The 19,503-nt window shown below is 43.2% G+C and overlaps 1 protein-coding gene across 1 annotated transcript in view; it reads left to right on the forward strand.

Moving 5' to 3' along the window:
- The window catches only part of C3_1H21orf58 (chromosome 3_1 C21orf58 homolog), a 170,147-nt gene that overhangs the window by 46,036 nt on the left and 104,608 nt on the right, over positions 1–19,503 (forward strand). Inside the window, exons 3-5 of the mRNA XM_085645157.1 lie at positions 12,167–12,240; positions 12,831–12,992; positions 13,305–13,422. Coding sequence (XP_085501283.1) covers positions 12,167–12,240; positions 12,831–12,992; positions 13,305–13,422 — 354 coding nt within the window. The remainder of the gene's footprint in view (positions 1–12,166; positions 12,241–12,830; positions 12,993–13,304; positions 13,423–19,503) is intronic.

Raw genomic sequence — 19,503 nt, forward strand, 5'->3', positions numbered from 1 at the left:
GTTTTCCCCACAAGCGATGTTGCTGGTGACGTTCTTTTCCTTTTTACAATGCAATCAATACTGCAAGAAGATATTATGTGATTATTATTTCATGTACTGTTACTTCTATAGGCCCTCTCCATTCAGCTTGTGAGTATTAGAGCTATTTTGTAAATACCTTAATGAGACCGTATTGCAATCCTAATAGTCAGTTGCACATTTCCTCATGTGTTTTTTCAGATCCTATACTCGAATTTGCTTTTTCCAAGCCTTTCTCGTAGTGCTGGTGGCTCACTAGCCCCTAGGGGCTGCTCATGGAGCTGTGAAAATTTGAATAGTGTTTAAATAACAATAATTAGCCATTTAGATCTTGTTGTTATACATGTTTCTTAATTATGGTTTTCTTGCGATTACCTCCACAGGCGTATTCTAAGGAAACAGCGTGGTATTGGTCTATTCCGTTTGTTTTTTTCGTTTGTTTTTTTCGCCGCGTAGTACGGTGACCCAGTTTACAATATCAATCTCAATCATACTACCAAGCCCCCCAACCTTTTTTAGGGAGAGGTCGTGGACGGAACAGATTCCGCTACACGAAGTCGGACAGGAGAGGATACCAGTCCATGGACCCTCAACCTCCTCAGATGTACATGAGGACGAGAAACCAGCAATACTGGAGGAATTGAAGGGTGGAATTGGAACAAACACTATACCTATTTTTAACATATCATCACATAAGTTGAAACCAGAAGAAACAGCTGTCCTAAGTAGAGGACTATCCTTCGTACCCAATACGAACTGCAACAGGTTTAAACTGATGCAAGACATTTTTTCCTTTTTTAGGAAGATTCGCCTTAAAAAGTTTTTCATGGGTAGAGAGGAAGGTGAGCCAGAAGGCAACCTCTCAGGATGCAAATTAAAATCTACCTTTACACCCACTCTGGAAATGGTGGGTGCAGAAGTATCCATTTTTGAGAGATCTGTCCTTAATGATATGAATAAAATTCTCAAATACAACTATCACAGTAAACCCAATCTGACAGCTGTTGAGAGTAAGGCGCTTATGGAACTTCATAACACACCGGAGTTGACCATAAAACCCTGTGATAAAGGGGGAGGCATAGTGCTCATGGACACTAAGAAATATGAAGAAAAAATCTATCAGATGCTGAATGTGACTGAGCACTATAGACCCATAAGATCAGGAGCAATTACAAAACTGAAAGAAACCATAGACCATGCAACCAGCAAGGCATATGAGGAAGATGCCATATGTGAAAAGGAATACTTGTTCTTAAACAAAACGAATGCAGTAATTCCAGCTCTCTACGGTGTGCCCAAAACACACAAGAACATCCAAGATCCACCTCTACGTCCCATAGTTTCCTCAATCAATTCCTCGACAGAACCATTGTCCAAGTATGTGGACAAGTTCTTATGTCCTCTCACCACCCAATATAAATCCTACATTAAAGATACAGGGGATATTATCAAAAAACTGGAAAATGTACCCTATGACCCCAAGAACGAAATTATGGTCACTCTAGACATCGAAGCACTGTATACAAATATACCGCAACAAGAGGCAATAGAGGCGGTTAAAACACTTTTAGAAAGATCACCAGGAGAAAGACCTAATGAGTTCATAATTGAATGCTTGGAAATAGTGCTAAAAAATAATTATTTTGAGTTCAGAGGGGACCTATATCAACAAACTAAAGGTACCAGCATGGGGGCATCATGTGCCCCTAGTGTGGCCAATATTTATATGGGGGAATACGAACTCAAACACATTTTCAATGAAATTGCCCCCTTCTACGAAAATGTCAGTCAATGGCACAGATTCATCGACGACATTTTCTTTATTTGGTGTGGAGACAAAGAAACTCTCGATATGTTCATCAACTGGCTTAATGCCAGTGATAAAAATCTAAAATTTACTAGTAACATCAGTACCACATCAGTTGAGTTTTTGGACATTACAATACAGGAAGAGGAGGGCAGGATCGCAGTCGGGTTTTTCAGAAAACCCACCTCCAAAAACACAATATTGTCACATACGAGTTACCATCCTAACTGTCAAAAGGACTCTATCCCGTTTGGAGAGTTTCTACGCATTAGGCGTAATTGCTCAAACATTAAGGACTTTGACAAACATGGAGAAGACCTTAAACAAAGACTGCTTGCACGAGGATACCCTAAGCGATTGATAAGAACAGCATACAAAAGGGCACGATATTACAATCGGGATGCCCTATTAGTAGGGAATCCCCGCTCAAAGAATGAAAAGTTGGTATGCGTTGTGAATCACTCGACCTTAAATTTTAAAATAAAAAAGGTCTTGAACAAGAATTGGCACATCTTAAACACTGCGGAGGAATCCGAAACTATCCAAAAACCAATTCTTGCATTCCGCAGAAACCGTAATCTGAAGGACAGCCTCGTGCATACCAGGCCTTTACGACAACAGACTAATTCACAAACTACCCTAGTAGGCCCACAGATCTTGGGAAACCACAAATGTGGCACATGTGTCGCATGTGACAGTGCAATTGTATCTGAATTTTGGCAGTACCAAGGCAAAAGGGGTAAACTGCGAGATTTCACCAACTGTAAAAGCCAGAACTTGGTATACCTCATACTATGTCCCTGCGCCCTAGGCTACGTAGGTGAAACGGGCCGTGAGTTCAGAACACGATACAGTGAGCACAGGTCTGCTATCAGAACCAAAAAACTACTAAGCCCAATGGTACAGCACTGCATGGAGTTCCAACACAACGAAAAAGAACTCAGATGGCTAATACTAGAAAAAGTCAAGCATATTGCAGGCAAAGACATCCAAGATGTCAGGAAGATACGTGAGACCTACTGGATCTATACTTTAGATACAGTTAAAACGGGCCTCAACGAGGAAATTTTGTGGCACACATGATAAGGCCAGTACAGACCTCCCTCTTTGTCCCCTGTATGACTGCCAAAAACCAAAAGAAAGTATCTCGGATAGCACGATCTACTACCCTGCCCACACTACATGAAATTTGACCACACTACTAACAGCACTACTCATAGTGCTTCCATCTATACGGGGTAAATAGAACAACAAAAAAGGAAAAAATCCCCCAAGAGATACACACAACAATGTACATTGGCAAAGTACATGGAGTCTTTTTCAAGCGGGATTAGACAAAAGGGTTTCTTGATCTATCTCCACACCGTTTGGACGACTTGCCACTTGGTATCAGGCACAGGGCCTTTCTAAGAACCATTACAGATGATCGACCCACATGAATAGAGATAGGTTACAAAGAAAAGACTAAATCGCACGTGTGGCAGAGAAGTCAACCACACCTTGTATACTAACTACTTATGCCTGCTCATGGCTAGACAGACCAACAGGCTAAACAGTAAGACAGGCCACGTGCCCAATAAGTGGTAGATCAGTGTTGGATTTCGTAAGTCCTATATATCTTTTTGAGAAATCTAGCATATAGTACAATAGATAATTTAGATCGACTCAATTTTTGGCTACGTTGGGAAATAGCCAAAATAATAGTTATCGACGGCATAAGAAACTGTCATCGAACAAAATACCCACACATGACCCGTTTCCAAAATATGGTGTCATATTGCGAGAATGTATCATTAGTAATAAGAAACACTATTCATTGGACCTGAATATGTTGGACCAACACTAATTAGAGAATAACTCTCGGGGGTACTAGCACGATCAAACAAATTTGGCTGCTGTATAACTGTGTAAGACCCAATCCAAAATGGCGGCTGAATTTTGTCAACAACAGATTACCATTCCCACTATATATTATTCGCCAACCACTGGTGTGGCAACATCCTAGAAACAGGATGACAAATCCCCGGGATTGTCGCAAATAATCTCAATGGCAAAACGGCCATAACAAATGTCTCATTCCACGTAAGAAAGCCCAGTGATTACCTTTCCAAGATGGAACCGATAGTAATGAAGGTATTTGGGGCAGGGCGCATGTTGGCGCGGCAGGAGACCATGTGATTTTACATCACAGCTGCCGGAAATTAGAAAGCCTGCACCGTTTTAAAAGGGAGGAACCTCACTGCTACCGTACTGGAAGCGGAAGTCTGCGATGCGAGTTGCTGAAGGAGATCATGAAATAACCGACAGGTAAAGAACCGAGTCAGAGAGAATATACGTCTAGCATCCTTGAGAGTTAGGTAGATTCAAGCTCGCTTTTGCTGACTGAGTATTCCAGTCAATCGCCGTGCATGTATTGTCAAATTCTAAGTGTAGGAAATTAATATCCAGTAAAGTACGCAGAGTTCATTATTTTATAGCGGAAAGCCTTAAGCGAACGCACAAGAGTGGCAGATATTAGTGAGATAAGAATATTTAAGGGGACCTCTATAACAATCGAGAGGACTAAAATGATAAAGAATAGGAAAAAGGTATTAGCGGTCATGTGAATATAGGCTACAGTCCATCAGTATGTATAAACTAAAAATATCCTGTTATCTAGTAGAGCACCAAAGAAGATAGATATCAGTAAACTGGGTCACCGTACTACGCGGCGAAAAAAACAAACGAAAAAAACAAACGGAATAGACCAATACCACGCTGTTTCCTTAGAATACGCCTGTGGAGGTAATCGCAAGAAAACCATAATTAAGAAACATGTATAACAACAAGATCTAAATGGCTAATTATTGTTATTTAAACACTATTCAAATTTTCACAGCTCCATGAGCAGCCCCTAGGGGCTAGTGAGCCACCAGCACTACGAGAAAGGCTTGGAAAAAGCAAATTCGAGTATAGGATCCGAAAAAACACATGAGGAAATGTGCAACTGACTATTAGGATTGCAATACGGTCTCATTAAGGTATTTACAAAATAGCTCTAATACTCACAAGCTGAATGGAGAGGGCCTATAGAAGTAACAGTACATGAAATAATAATCACATAATATCTTCTTGCAGTATTGATTGCATTGTAAAAAGGAAAAGAACGTCACCAGCAACATCGCTTGTGGGGAAAACTCTCACTACGTGCGCAATACCAGAATACAGGTAGTTCCAAATCCGTTACTTTCTCATGATTGTGCATAATAGAGTATGGAGACCATAGTAAGACTCGTAATAGAGGATACAGGTCCATAGAGAGAGATAAATTACTCCTTGTTTAAAATGACGTTTACCTGTAGTATACATCACTCTTAACTATTCTTTCTACTCTTTGATTCCTTACTATACACTACTTTCAATTTAGTAGACAGCTACATAGCCAGAGGCACGTTGGCAAACTTGACAGAAGTGAAAATTCTTGGTTTTTAATTGTAGTTTTTGGAGAATGAAGCTAGCGTTCTCCTGTGGGACACATAATTGTATGAAATTAATCGCGGATATTCTCCAATTGTTTTACAGAACATTAATCCCCTCATTTTTGCCCGCGATAAACTCGCAAACAAAAAGGTCCTGAAGAAGGTGGCAAGAAAAGAAATTAGATCCACCGAAACGTGCGTCGACCAAGACAGAGTGTCACACCCTAGGAATTGGCACCATAATCTAAGGGTTGAGTAATTAGCCCAGCTCTGGCTAGTCCAGCAACATCGATGGTGCACATCTGGGGTGGAGTGTGAATGTGTTGTATGATAGTGAAATGCATGTGGTATGAACAGAGGAGTGATTGCTGTGGGGATTTCTCTTAAAATTATAGGAGAGAGGTTTTTTATAATGAGTATTAGCTTATATCGTCAAGCACTTTGTTGAGAATATGAAACAAGCACAGTAATTGAATATATCATTGTACAAGGTGTGTTTAGGAATAAGATGACATCTGTAGATAATGTATGTAAATAAAAAAAATGTATATGAACAAGGAAATATTATAAAAACAATTTATATAAAAAAAAAAAAAAAAATAAACATATGAGTTGAAATGCTTAAACATAAGTGATTGTCTGTTTTTCATGTGAACCCACAACAAATCAATTGTCAAGCAAAAGAAATAGAGGTCAAGAGGGATACTTATCAGTCTTTGTTTACAGATTGGTTTTATTTACATCCAAATACATCAGCATCACTTTACAGAGTTTGCCAGTGAAGCGCTACTTTTGTTTTCTCGTCTTTCTTTGAACAGCGTTGTTGTTCCCAGGTGGGAAAATGTACCATTCCTGGAGGTACTGCAGTACCTGGTTGATGGGTGGATTGGAAAACAAAATGTGTACCATGGCTCTGTGTTTATGGATGTGGTCTTTTTAAACCATACTGCTTACGTTTTGTAAGGATATCAGCAATGGACATTGAAACGGTTCCCTTCAGGGCCCTCTAGTCATGTCCTTAACTTTTCAGGTAAAACCTCTCGCTGATTTCTGAATAGTGAGTGAGAGATCGTTAAGGTAACCATGTTGTTTCTGCTTACATTTCACATGCTTTACATAATCTTGCATTCCCTAGGAGTGATTGCTTTTACTTTTTTTTTTAGGGAGCATATTACACTTATCAAGTGCATAATTTGAATTGAGCCACATCCAAGTGTTTATAGAGGGCACAATTAGGTTATAGCTGAAGGCAGTGCGAGTTTCTCTCAGTGGGGAAGTATGGTGTTCAGTGGGGGAGAGGATGTGGCACTATGGCCAGAGCTGTCGAATTTGGAACTGGGGAACCGGGTTCAGCCTTCATGACCAGTCCACCAGACCACTCTACTGAGGGAGCACATTCCCATGCTAGACCTTAGAAGGCCCCACTAGACCTTAGAAGGCTTGATGTCTTAGCACAAGCAGGTGTACCCTAGTGGTGTCAATTGTGGGTTAACCTTGAAGGCCTGTCCGCCACAATCCATACTGAAGTTCATCTCCAGTCTTGCGGGCAGGCCTACAAAGCACCACACCCTAGAGCAACAGTGATCTAGTCGCTGTGACTCTGTCACTGAGGTCACATGAACCTTGAGCAGGTTAGGGCGATGCGAACGGTGTGACCGCACTGGGTACCTATTTTGGGTGGGTGTGTAGTGTTTGCAAGTATATTATGGTTTAAAAAAAACTTGCTGCCTCCTTCCTGGCCTCCAGCAATTTTCAGAAACAATAAAAATGTCCTGATAACTTTGGTGATTAATGTTCTTCCTAGAGAGAGATCGAAGTTTTGTCTAGTGGAAGGGTTGACTCCTGGAAAGGTAGCACAGAGGGTTATTGTGCCTGCTACAAAGAACATGTACCATGCAGATCACAGAGTGCACTGCTGTAATGGGGGGACCATGATGAATGGTCATTTAATGTCAGCTGTAGATGATGGATCCCTGAACAGTGTCATGCATGTGCATGTTTGCATTGTGCTGAGGGGATTACCAGGTAATTATTCACGCAGCTCTCTGATGGATGTCACATGCGGTTTTTCTGAGTCCCCAGATAGATCATACAGTCTGTGTGTTCTTTTTTGTACTGCCAGTCACTGGTGTATTCAACTGTGTAGCCTTGGCCCGTGTCATGTGTGTGCATGTAACTTGCATGATCAAGGTAACTATTAGCGGGGCGATCCTACGTGTCTCTCGGACCTCTTTCAAGTGCTCGCCGTCCTTTTTCCCCAGCAACCCCCCCTCCCCAGGGGCAGCAATCTGAGGGATAGCCCCGGGCACCACAAGCTCTAGCTACGCCTCTGCACACGCAAGCTACATTTCTGAATATAAAAGGAGAGCACACACCTCAAAGCAGAAGGGCGGCCTGTGTCTACTTTTTCCTGCGATGTACGAGTTGACATATATGTGGTTAGGGATGATTCCCCTCTTCCCCCTCTCCCTCTTCACAACAGGTCAGTTCTGTTCAATTGGATTCATCATGCATCCTGAAGAGACAAAGGACAGAAATGAAGAGCAAATCGTGAACATAACATTCAGTGTGTCTTTGATATTTTTAAGTAACTGGGTACAAATTAGTAATATAGTGATAATGGGACAGTGATGTGAAGTACATTTTCTGTTTCTATAGTTTGTGACCTTACAAAACTTAAAGAAGATAGTGAAAATATTCAGCCAGCATATGTAAACATGTTGCAAGAATTGTTAGACATGATCCAATGGGATGGACCATCTTTGTGGAATGTATTAGTAATTTGGCACAGATATGTCACAAACCAACTCTGTCACAGATGTTAAAATGAGTGTGAAACAATGTAACCAATATGGTGGCGCATCAAAGAGCCTCTTTAGAGATGGGCGGTAATGTGGCATCTGCCAAACATTGACGGACGCCCCACGTGTCCACCTTTGTGTTCTCCCCCTCATTTATACCAGTGTTGGGTTAGAGGGGCATGCAGTGTTTCAAATGATGGAGACACATCTGTACTGTTGGAGGCACAAAGGGTGCTGCACAACCGCCGTCTTGTATGGTGTAAGGTAGGCTTTCCCTTGCCATGTTGGGGCAGTGATTTCCTCTTCTGGAACACCATGATATGCATGGTTGTCCTGTACATGAAAAACAAATAATGTCCTCCACATGCTGGGAAAACTTCCTGGCAACTCAGGCACATTAATCTTTTATTTGCAACAAAAACTGCTTTGGATGTTTATGTTTGTAAAATGCTGTATCCCATCTTTTTTTGCCCATGATGTCATCCACAATGAGAAGCAAGCCATATACAAATCATCCCTGGTCCTGATCCAATGACAACAATCCATACTGAACTGCCAGGTGAAGTTTCCCTCGTGAAGGTGTATCAGCAACCCCAAATGAACTTCAGCCTAGTTAGACCTTGTAGTGAAGAGTAGCATCTGTTGTGTGGTACAATGATACAGGACCCATGTCTGGGCATCCCCTTCCCACTTAGGGCACCACACTGAAGAAAACAAAACAGTGGATGGTGAAATGCTTAAATTAATCTCAGTCGCTGATAATTACTCTAGCTGCTCCAGACTACATTGTTTTTTGTCCACTGTTGAGACCTGAGTAGGCCAAGTCTTGGCTTACATGTGTTCGCATCTAAGGAGGAGCAGCCTAGCGGTTCGAGCTGGGCTGTTCCTATTGCAGCAGGACCCTTGCTGATTTGCATGACTGGTCTTCATCTCGAGTCGCATAGTAGGTGAAAAATATTGGACTGTAATGTGGCCAGAGTGACCCATCACTTTGTTGTTTGATGCAGTAGGCGCCTTCATGGGGTTGCACAACACACAAGCTAGACCAGCCAGCACTGTCACTTTTTGCCTAAACTCCTCCAGCCACATTTGTAGAAACAGTTTTGGGTAAAAAAAAAGTCTCCAGAACTGAATACAGAGCACAATTTGATGGTCAGTCTGTGGCTGGGTTGCTGGGGGCTGTGACTGCTGCTTCTGTGCCGCCTGCCAAACTCTAAATGAAACTCAAAGGCTGGCCTCTCTTTATTGACACAGTGAAATTGTTTTATGTTTCTTTTAAATAGGATTGCAACTGAGATCATTTCCACGTCTGAATATATCGGTAAGATATAGAATCCCATGACTTTAAGCCGTGAAAACATTTTGAGAACTTAGCAGTTACATGATGTGGCAGACATGATTTCTTCTTGTACATGTAGGCAAGAAGAAGCACCAGCAAGAATAAACATGTCTTTCGCTTTTGCATTCTAACAAGCCAGTACCTACTGTTGTCCTGGTTTTAAATGACATACTACCAACTAAACCTTCAACAATGATATTGACTTTCAGAAATAAAAGTAACATGAAGCCTGGGAAAAGGCTTGCATTGAATTTGCTCTAGGAATGTGGCATCGTTTTGCATGTTTGAACTATCAGCTGTCCATCTCGTGCAGTATTTTAGATGGGCCTTGGGTGCTATTTTTTTTTTTTATAAAAGACGTATACAAACAGAGAAGGGTCAAAGAACAGCAGTGATGTCTCTATTGTTAGCCCTAGTTTGAGGTAGGTTAGATTAGAAGATTATCAGCCTCATAGGATGGCAGCTCCTGATAACTACCCAAATGTCATTCTACTGACTTTCAGATGATGGGGGGCATTTATAATTTCCTCACTGTGTTTAGACATAGCTTCCCTGCTGACATATCTAGTTCTTGGTTGAGGGCTGCAATCGTCCGTATCTACAAAAGGAGTGATTTGCTGCCTTGTCAATTTACCACATCATATCTCTTTAGGATTTTGGTAAGATTTACACAACACTGATTTACTAATATTTAGGAGGACGGACTTAACAACAAGAAACGATTCCTCAATCATAGGCAGGCTTTGTAGCAGGACTGTCACCAATGATCAGATGTATGCTCCAAGTGAGCATGGATCTTTACTACCTTCATTGCCATGTGTGCTGATTTTGACATTGTAGACAAGTCCACCCTGTACAGTAAGCTACAGAAACTCAACGCTGATTCTGGTTTAATCACTGTTTCCCAACCACGTCATATGGAAACATTGTGACAGATGTGGCTTGACGGGGATGATATATGTATATGGTAGACCTGTATCAATAAAAGCTCAAGCCTACGTTTTATGCTCTGTTCATACTTTCCCTTGCTAATACACCTGATTTACTGCCACAGAATTTGCCTTGTCTGATGTAAGCACATTTCAGTGCAACCAAACAAGGCAAAGCTTCAGTGGTAGTTTACTGAAATGTGAAGCTGGCTGCTGAAGGTTAGTCCTTGGGCGAGGATAGCCTACCCCAAATGTGTCAAGTAGTTTAGCGCTCATCTCACTTGCCATTGAAAAGCATAGGGCATATTTAAAGTTAAAGCTTTTCCACTATGTGGGTTTATCAAAGACCACCAGGGAGTTACAGGGACCCTTTTGTTCCCCATATTTTGCCCATTAGATGCTTAAGGGTGACAGTATAGGCTGTTGGGTCAGAGGAGCATGAGCTAAAGAGAGGTTGGGGAAACATTTGACAGATAAGCCCTTTACATTTGTCTGTCATTCGTCCCATGAGAAGCTAGGAAATCAAGCCCCCAGCTCAGGAAATGAGCCATGTCTAATTTCAGCTCCAGTGCCAGACTTTAGGTGGACATGTATGAATACAAGATTGTGGATATTTACGTATATTATGATAATATGTTTGGCTACACCTGAGATAATAGCACCTGTGTGTCTGTGCGATAAAGCAAAAGGATTTTTTTTCCATGGGCTTTCATGCAAAGGTGCCCTGGCTGTTCCAGAAGCAAGGCTGTAGGAGAGCCAAGTGAACTGCACTAGTAAGGCTGTAGTTGACTAGATGTTCTAGTGGTTACTTCTCGATGGGCTTGAATCGGAATGACTTTTTGGAAGGTTTACTCATAGTTTTTCTGGGGAATTCCTAAAACTGTGGAAATCGTTTTACTTTTTTGGAAGTTGAAATACTTCTATGCATATCGCTTTGGGCGAAAATGACTTATTGAACATAAGTAAGTAAATATATACTATGCAAGGCACAACCCTCCTGCCCTATGTTTTTTATCCTGAAAGCAAAATAGATGGAATGGAACCAGTGGCGTGTCCAAGACTTTCCGTTCAAGGGAACCCAGAAAGAGGTTAAGAAGCCATCTCGCTCAACAAGTTGCATTCAGAGAGTGTGAGCATATGGTCAGTTTTTCTACTGTCAAAAGCAATTTCTGCTTCATTTACGTCTATAAAACGCAGGCCCTCCACAGGAAGGAAAGGGATATCTGGAGAAGGACTTTGTGATGTGATGTAAGGGGCTGGAGTTTCAGTATTCATATTTCATTACTGGGCCAAGTAGCAGCAAAGAGGGAACAGGACATGCAGTGTCAATCCGACCCACCGTCAGGCAAATCTTTATCAGATTCTGCAGTGCAGGCTTTAGATGAACAGATGTATTGCCGGAGGCCAAAAATTATCTTCTGCCATTATCCTTAACTAGTGATCACTGGCTACATAAAACGTCTTTTAGAGTTTCTGGTAATTCACTCAAAATCTGAGATATCCATAATAACAGTAACCCGCTCTTCAGCTTTGTGTGGATGTTAACATATATTTGCCACGCAGCACTGGAAGTTATATTGGAAACTGGCGCATTGATTTTGCGACCTTACGAACCAGGCAGCTTTCTGGAGGCTCAGAAAGTAAATCCTTCAGTGCCATAGGTATAATGGAAGGCAGACCACGGCTTTACCTGTGTATGAGTTGTCTAAGTGGTATTATTGGTGATTTGTTGATATGGGAACAGCCAAAGGCCGCTTTCTATGGTACCTATTTATATAGTCTCTAAATGATGTCACAATTCTTTCCCGGTGCAGGGAGCTATGATGGGCAGGAGGACGCACTACAAAGCGCCTTGCTTCGAAGGAAAGATCTTCTACAGAAACTACGAGTAAGTAATGGTATGCATGCCAAGAGGACATTCGAGTCGAAGACGTGTTTCTTACGTGGAAATAGCAAATATTGTTCTTATTATTATATGCAAGAAAGTGCTTTGACTTTTGGACCTCACGCTCAAGAGAGTTTAATCCATTTTGGAAAGATTTCTCCTTCTTCCTGTCATGCTTTGTCTCTTGCTCTCTTGAGTTTGGTCTCAGACATTAGTTTTTTCAAATCCATGAATGTTTTCTCTCCCACGCCTAGCAGGGATGACACTCTCATACTCAGAAGAGTTACTGTTCTTACTGGTCAGAGAATCTTCCCTCTCATACTTAGAAGAGTCTCTGTCACTCATGAGGGCACTCCCTTTAACACCAGAGAGATTCCTATTTAATACTCAGTAGAGTTGCCTGACTCACACTAAAGTCCTTTCTGTCACGCATGTGGATAGTTTGCACGAAAAAGTGTTTTCCCATGTCACTCTTGAGAGATCTAATATTTAGGATTGCTCATGTCACACTTCCGCAACATTGCAAGTCAGTTAATAATTGAAAAGTCTGAGAATAAGCAAGAGGAAATGGTCTCATTCTTCTTCTTCTATAGGAACAACATATGCTGGAAGAGCTCTCCAGGCCACACACTTGGGAGGGACCCCGGCGGAAAAACTATCGCATGGATCCCGTTGTGCGGGCTCCCCCAATCCAAGTCTATCATACGCCACCACCACCACCGCCTGCAGAGCCCCCCAGAATCATACAGCAGCAAGTGAGTCAATGCTTGGAGAATACCTATGAGGGACAGGAACACGTTTGTGTGTTTGTGAGCATGAAGTTTAGTACTCCATGTTAAGGAAGAGGACTTGTTGTGTAAGCATACAAAAACTAAATGTGTATGTCGATTACCTTTATGTTGACTAAATGTGTGTGTGTCGTAGCCGGTGGCTCTGGTCTGTGAGTGACTGACTTTATGTGAACCTGACTAAACTACTCTTTGAATACATGATAAAGACAAATTAGTGTGGAACCAACAAGAGTGATATTACCCACATCCTGTATGTTGTCCCCTTGTGTCTTGTAGTGGCCACCACAGCAACCAGCCACCATTATCCAACAGCTTCCTCCACAACAGCCACTCATCACACAGATTCCTGCTCCACAAGCATTTCCGCAACAGCGCTCTGGGAGCATCAAAGAAGGTCAGTGCACCGATGTGATATTTTTTTTCTTAGTATCTTAGTACCACTAGTACTCCCATTGTGTACCCTATAAACAACAAGGTAGGTGAGACCTTCAGTGGGCCTGTTGACTCTCCCATATATCACCATCCTTGTTCTACCCTGCTCCAGGAGCATAAGGGACGTGAGTGCTGCAGATGGCCATTCCACTTTTCACATACCACCTGCTCTGGAGGCATTTCTGTGTTTTTTAACTTGCTATTTTTTTTTTTTTTAAATGAACAACATAGACAGTGGCCTTATACAAACATAGTGCTCAGACAGTGGCAGAGAAAGTAGATACACAGTCAGCAATTTCAACCTAACCTACAATTAAAATACCTCAATCTAGCACAGTGCCCAATAAATGGAAGGTAGCAGGTCAACCCCTTTCATAACATTTATAAACTCAGTAATGACATCCCATTTCTATTCATCCATCAGATTGCTTCCCTCCCTCAGATTGGCAATGTTCTCGCATTTCTATGTCTGCATCTTTACTCTGTATCCCTTCCCTCTTCATTCAGTCCTTAAGGCAAGTTGCTGTTAAATAAGACCAGAGCGGACCCTAATTGTATGTCCCTTGGTTGTGATGTCATGGGAAGTAGCATTGCATGCTTCTATCCTATCATTATTATACACCATGCCTTTATGCCAGTCTACAGTGGTGAGTAGAGGGCCTCATCCACAGCATATGACAATCCTTCTCCTGGCAGTAGCAACGCCATGGCAACAGATGCAGGCAGTTCTTTAACATATCACAGAAGTGCCATCACCGACTTTGGCTCGTCTCTTCCATTAGTCATGCTGATATGGCATTACAGATCTGCTACCAGTGTTCCTGAATTCCCGGGTATGCCCTTGCCAGATGCAGGAAATCTGCATTGTCTTGGCGACATGCAGCACACTATGGGCCTTATTTACAAGATTTTGTCGTAGGGCTATGGCAAATTAAAAGGGCAGGTATGTGGCGTATCTCTCATATACAGCACATGCCTATCCTTTACCCCTGCGCTGGCGCACAACAGGCTGCCAACGCAGGCACTGTGGCACTATGGTTCAAGGGTGCCTGCATTGCAGAGATGATTGCTTTGTCCTGGAATGGAAACCTTCCTACACAAAAATCAATCACAAAAGGCTTTCCCTTTTTTAATGAGTGCTGCAGAAAGGGGAGGCGTACGTTTTTGGCGCTGCCTCAGAGTTACGATTCCTCATAAATCTTGGGGCAGTGTCAAAAAGCCATGGGTGCTGCTGGGAACGCATACAGCAATACCCATTGCACGCCCCTTTAGCGGAGAAAACTGCGTTAAAAGAAACGACATTTACAAGGCCGCATTAAGCCACGCAAAGTGGCCTAGTGCTTACTGGTAAATATGGAGCAGACCCCTGCGCCACCAGAGCATCGCAAAATGTGATGCTCCGGTGGCACAGCCTCATTGTAAATAAGGCCCTTTGTGTCCATCTCCAGGCCAAACAGTTTTGATTTGCCCATTATATAATACAGTCTATGCAGGTATTTATAGTGTATCTAGCAGTGTCTATTGTTCAATGGTATATATGTTTGGTTTGTAAGCAACAATATTGCCATTGGGTGGTGGCCAGCACTGTCTCCGGGTCCACGTCCCACTGTCACCTAGTGGAGACATCCTTCAACTCTCTAAGATCATGGTACTGTATAAGCGAGATATGATGTGTCTTGGTGTTGCTAACATCATGATAAGCTCCAGAACACTAAATGCATTGGTTCCTGTGGAAAGAAAAACGTTTCCCCCAAAACTAGCCATACATCTATAATAAAAACGTGTCTAGTGTTGTGGTGTCACACAGCAATTTGAACTGGTAAAGTGTCAAAACATGCCATCTAGGTATAAACAACAAGAAACCGGGGGGGGGGGGGGGTGATATCTAGTCAAGTGGTCGAGTCAGGGGACACTTCAACACCATCTTTCGAGGGCAATGCATTGCCACCCTTGTCTGCACCGCTACTTGTAACACATATGTTGCTGCATGATACCTATAGTATGCAAACTGCGCCTTTGCTATCCAGAAGTCCATCTCTATGTTAGGGATCACATCTCCTTTACTGTATGTCAGTGTCATTATGTCCCAGATCTGCCCCTGCTGTCCGTCCACCCATATCAGTTTCCTTAGTATCACACATATTTTTCCCAAAAATAATCTGGTCAAGGATTTCGGGATGTTAACAAACCAACTGAGCAGTTTGGGCAGGAGCACCATTGTTATAAGAACAACCCTACTGGTTAGCAATAGGGTGCGGTTTATTCACCTGTTAACTGTAACCTGCTTTCTAGAGACTACTGGCCCATAATGACCCCAAAGTACTGTGTTTCCATCTCTGTTTAGTTGCACCCACAAGAAGCACATTGAGTTTTCTTGCCATGGGAATGGATATTCAAAGTCTGGCTTATTGGTATCTGGGGTCGTTGAAATTGTCTTCGATTTATCCCAGTTTATGCTCAAGCCAGACAAACCACCTAACTAAGCAATCAGTTTAACAATGGAGGAGAGGTTGTGGTCCAGCTGCCATACGTGCAACGACATACCATAAGTGTACACTGATATTAAACATCACCAACTTCCCATCTGTAATTTAGGGATTTGTTCATTTCCATTATTTGCTTATAAATAGAGGTTCTCGAGCGCAGAATCTCACAAGAAATAGACTGGGTAAGAAGGTCATCATTGGGCCCTATGGCCCATGTTAGAACCCCAGAAAATAGATCTGGTCTTCCAAATAACCATAGTATAGACCCGGCAACATGTCCTATCCCAGCCATTAATTTCACCAATCCCGAGTTTACTACTGAGGCCCCGAGTTACCTTGAGGACATGAGCCTTATGGCCCTACCCACCACGCAAATCCCCCAGCTTACATCTATAGAGAACACTGAGACAGCTAAAGTTGCAGGAACTAACCTAGACAGCAACAGGGGTACCAGGGAAGGGGCTGTTCCTAAAAAGAAGCAGGGCCTCCAAAATAAAGTAGATCATAGGACTAAAACTTCGAAATCTAAGCAAGCCAGAGGCAAAAGGGAGATAGGTGCTTCCTCCGAGCACACTGGGAAAACATTAGGACCGCCATCTCCCCTTAGAACGAGTAAGTTAACTTCACTACCACAACCTATTAGCAACGCACCATCAGACACCATTTCAGATGACATTACTTTAGAAGATATAGGCACCTTAGTTAGGTCTCTGTTGAGCCCTCTTGAGGCAAGACTGATTAAGATGGAAGCCAGACTAGTTAGTATTGAAAAGGCTACCGTGCAACTCGTAGACTCAAGGAAAACTGTCAACAGTGGGACCAAAATATTTAGCGAGGGATCAGGTTCAAAACTTACCAAAGGCAACTTCCCTCCCACACCAACTACTAATAAATCCCCGCAAATTAATCCCAAACCCCCACAACCTGTACCAATTAACGCTCCGGCACCATTGGTTGTAAATAAGGCCCCCACTCCCCCACTCCCAAAATCAACCCTCCCGCCGAAAGACAATAATACCCAGCCTCCGGCCAAAGCTAAGAGTGACCCTCCTACTACTGGAGAGAAACCTGACATTACTTCTAAACCTAAATTCATAAACCTCCCCCCAGAAGTAGCACCTTACACTCTGGTTCTGGTGGGGGTCCCTGAATTAAATTCTACTACATCTGAATCCACCATCTCACTAATAAATAAAGTAATCAATTGGCTCTCCGTAAACAGACCGCTACCGAGAGGTACTACTAGCGATATAACCATGGCTAGGAGGGCAACGTGGGTGGGCTACACTAAGAAATCCATCGGTGGCGACTGCATTCTGGTCACCTTCAGAGATCCGAATGCAGCCGCATATATTTGCACCCGTGCTGCTGATGGGGATTTTGCGAGCACCATCCAACCATTACCCCTCTCATTCTTTTACCCCTCAAATTTTTACAACCTGGAGGATCACAGGTGGAGGCATCACCAGGAGCTGTTGGAGGGTTGGGAAAATAGACGGAGGAAGAACAACAACTATCCGTCATACAGGGAAAGACCAACAGAGCAGTTCCCTACTTATGGGGGTGAGGCCGGCTGGGAAACTGTTGCAAGAAGGAGGGGGGGAGGCGGTGGACAGAGGAGGGGAATTCCAGGGCCGCATAGAATACACTACCCCGCCCATCTATCCACCCATAACCGCTTTAGTAGCCTTGAGATGGTAGACTGACATGCGGTTGATGAGGGGAGCGCAATTCAAATATCTCACATAAATGGGCTCAAATTTGACCTGGTTGCTGATATTCATCCTTCAGCATTTGGCACAGCTGATCCTGCACATGTCCCAAGTGTCGTGCCCTCCCCTCCCCTCCATGATAATAACCCCAAGGGCACGTCCTTCGTCCTCACAAACCTTCGGCGGCCCCACGAGTGCACCACCACCACTTTGTCTCATATGGGCACGGCCTCCACCCAACCACTAGAAATAATAGTGATTTCATGGAATGTGGCTGGCCTTGCTAGCAAGATAGATTGCACAGAATGGGGTACATATATCAGTTCGAAGGATATAATTCTATTACAAGAAACTTGGGCGCGTGAAGAAATAGCATTTCCGGGTTTTGCCTCCTTCTTCAAAGCAGCTAAATGGGGGGGTAGGGGCAGGCCATCTGGGGGACTAACTACATGGGTAGCCACGGATTTAGGATGCCAAGCTACTTATCTAGAGACCGCTTCTGATGATTTACTGGCTGTCTCACTCGAGTGGCCAGACTCATCGAAGTTGATAGTAATTAATATCTATTCAAGGCCGGTTCCAATGCATAAAGAATCTGGCACAGTGGATGAGCTAGCCAAGCTCCTAGAAGGTATCCCAAGTGAACTGGCTTGCCTGGTAGGAGGCGATTTTAATGCTCAATATGAACCACTGCGGGGCTACGTGATGGTCCTTCTCTGGAAGAAGACTCATATTGGCTCATACCTGAGACGGTGGCACCTTCCCCATGGGCTTGGACTCCACTAGCCCTACAGATAACCGCCCTCACCCTCAATCTTGGTCTAAGGGCATGCAACGGTCGCACTAAATCAGACACGCCAAGTATCCATACTTTTAATAAACCCGGCAGCGAATCCAGATTGGATTACATAATGGTTAAACTGTTCATGTGGTCAGCAATAGTGGACTTTAAAGTTACCCCAAGACTAGACAGTGACCACAACTCCCTGGAATTGACCTACTGTCTACCTGGGAGAGACCCAAGAATCAATGGGTTGGTTAATGATAAAACGGGCCTCCTACTTGAAAATAACCGTAGGAAGGTCAAGTGGGACAAACTGGCCAGCAACCCAGAACGAATATCCTGCCTATATGAAAGGATAATTCCATTACTGGAGGATGCCTTCCAGCTAGGATCTAGGGTTTTAGACGACGTTATGCGAGGAGATTTGCACAAATACATGCAGGCATCCTCACTACCCTAGAGCAGGATCTTTTTTCATCTTCAAGGCAAAGGAATGGCCTTAAACCAAAGACATCTTGGTACAATGCTGCTTGCAGGGAAGCCAAGGCCAACTTGCTACTTGCCATAAAGGAACATCACAACAAAGATGAAATTCGCGCCAGGAGAAGATCCTATAAAATCCTCCTGGAGAATGCAAGGGCAGAATGGGACCACGATTACTGGGAAAATCTCACTAATGCATTAACAACCAGAGATTCCCGTAAATTTTGGCGTGTAGTGGCGAATGGCACGGAGGATTTATCTTCCGCAATAGAGCCCAATATAGCCCCCACGGTATGGCAGACCCATTTTGAAGCCCTGTACGCAGAGGGTGGGGGTGAACAGAACAGAGATGGTCCCACAATTTCATTCTGCCCGATCGGGGTTGCTTTCACTGAAAAAGAAGTGAGGGAAGCCATTAAAGGGTTAGCTGCTGGAAAAGCCCCTGGTCTCGATGGGGTGCCCGGTGACCTGTTTAAGCAGGAACCCGGGATATGGGCACCCTATCTCACACTAATTTTTAATGCCATTGCCGGGGGACTGGAGGTGCCTGATACTTGGAGGGGAGCAGAGGTGGTCCC

This window comes from Triturus cristatus, chromosome 3_1 (assembly GCF_964204655.1).
Source record: "Triturus cristatus chromosome 3_1, aTriCri1.1, whole genome shotgun sequence".
Classification (NCBI taxonomy): domain Eukaryota; kingdom Metazoa; phylum Chordata; class Amphibia; order Caudata; family Salamandridae; genus Triturus; species Triturus cristatus.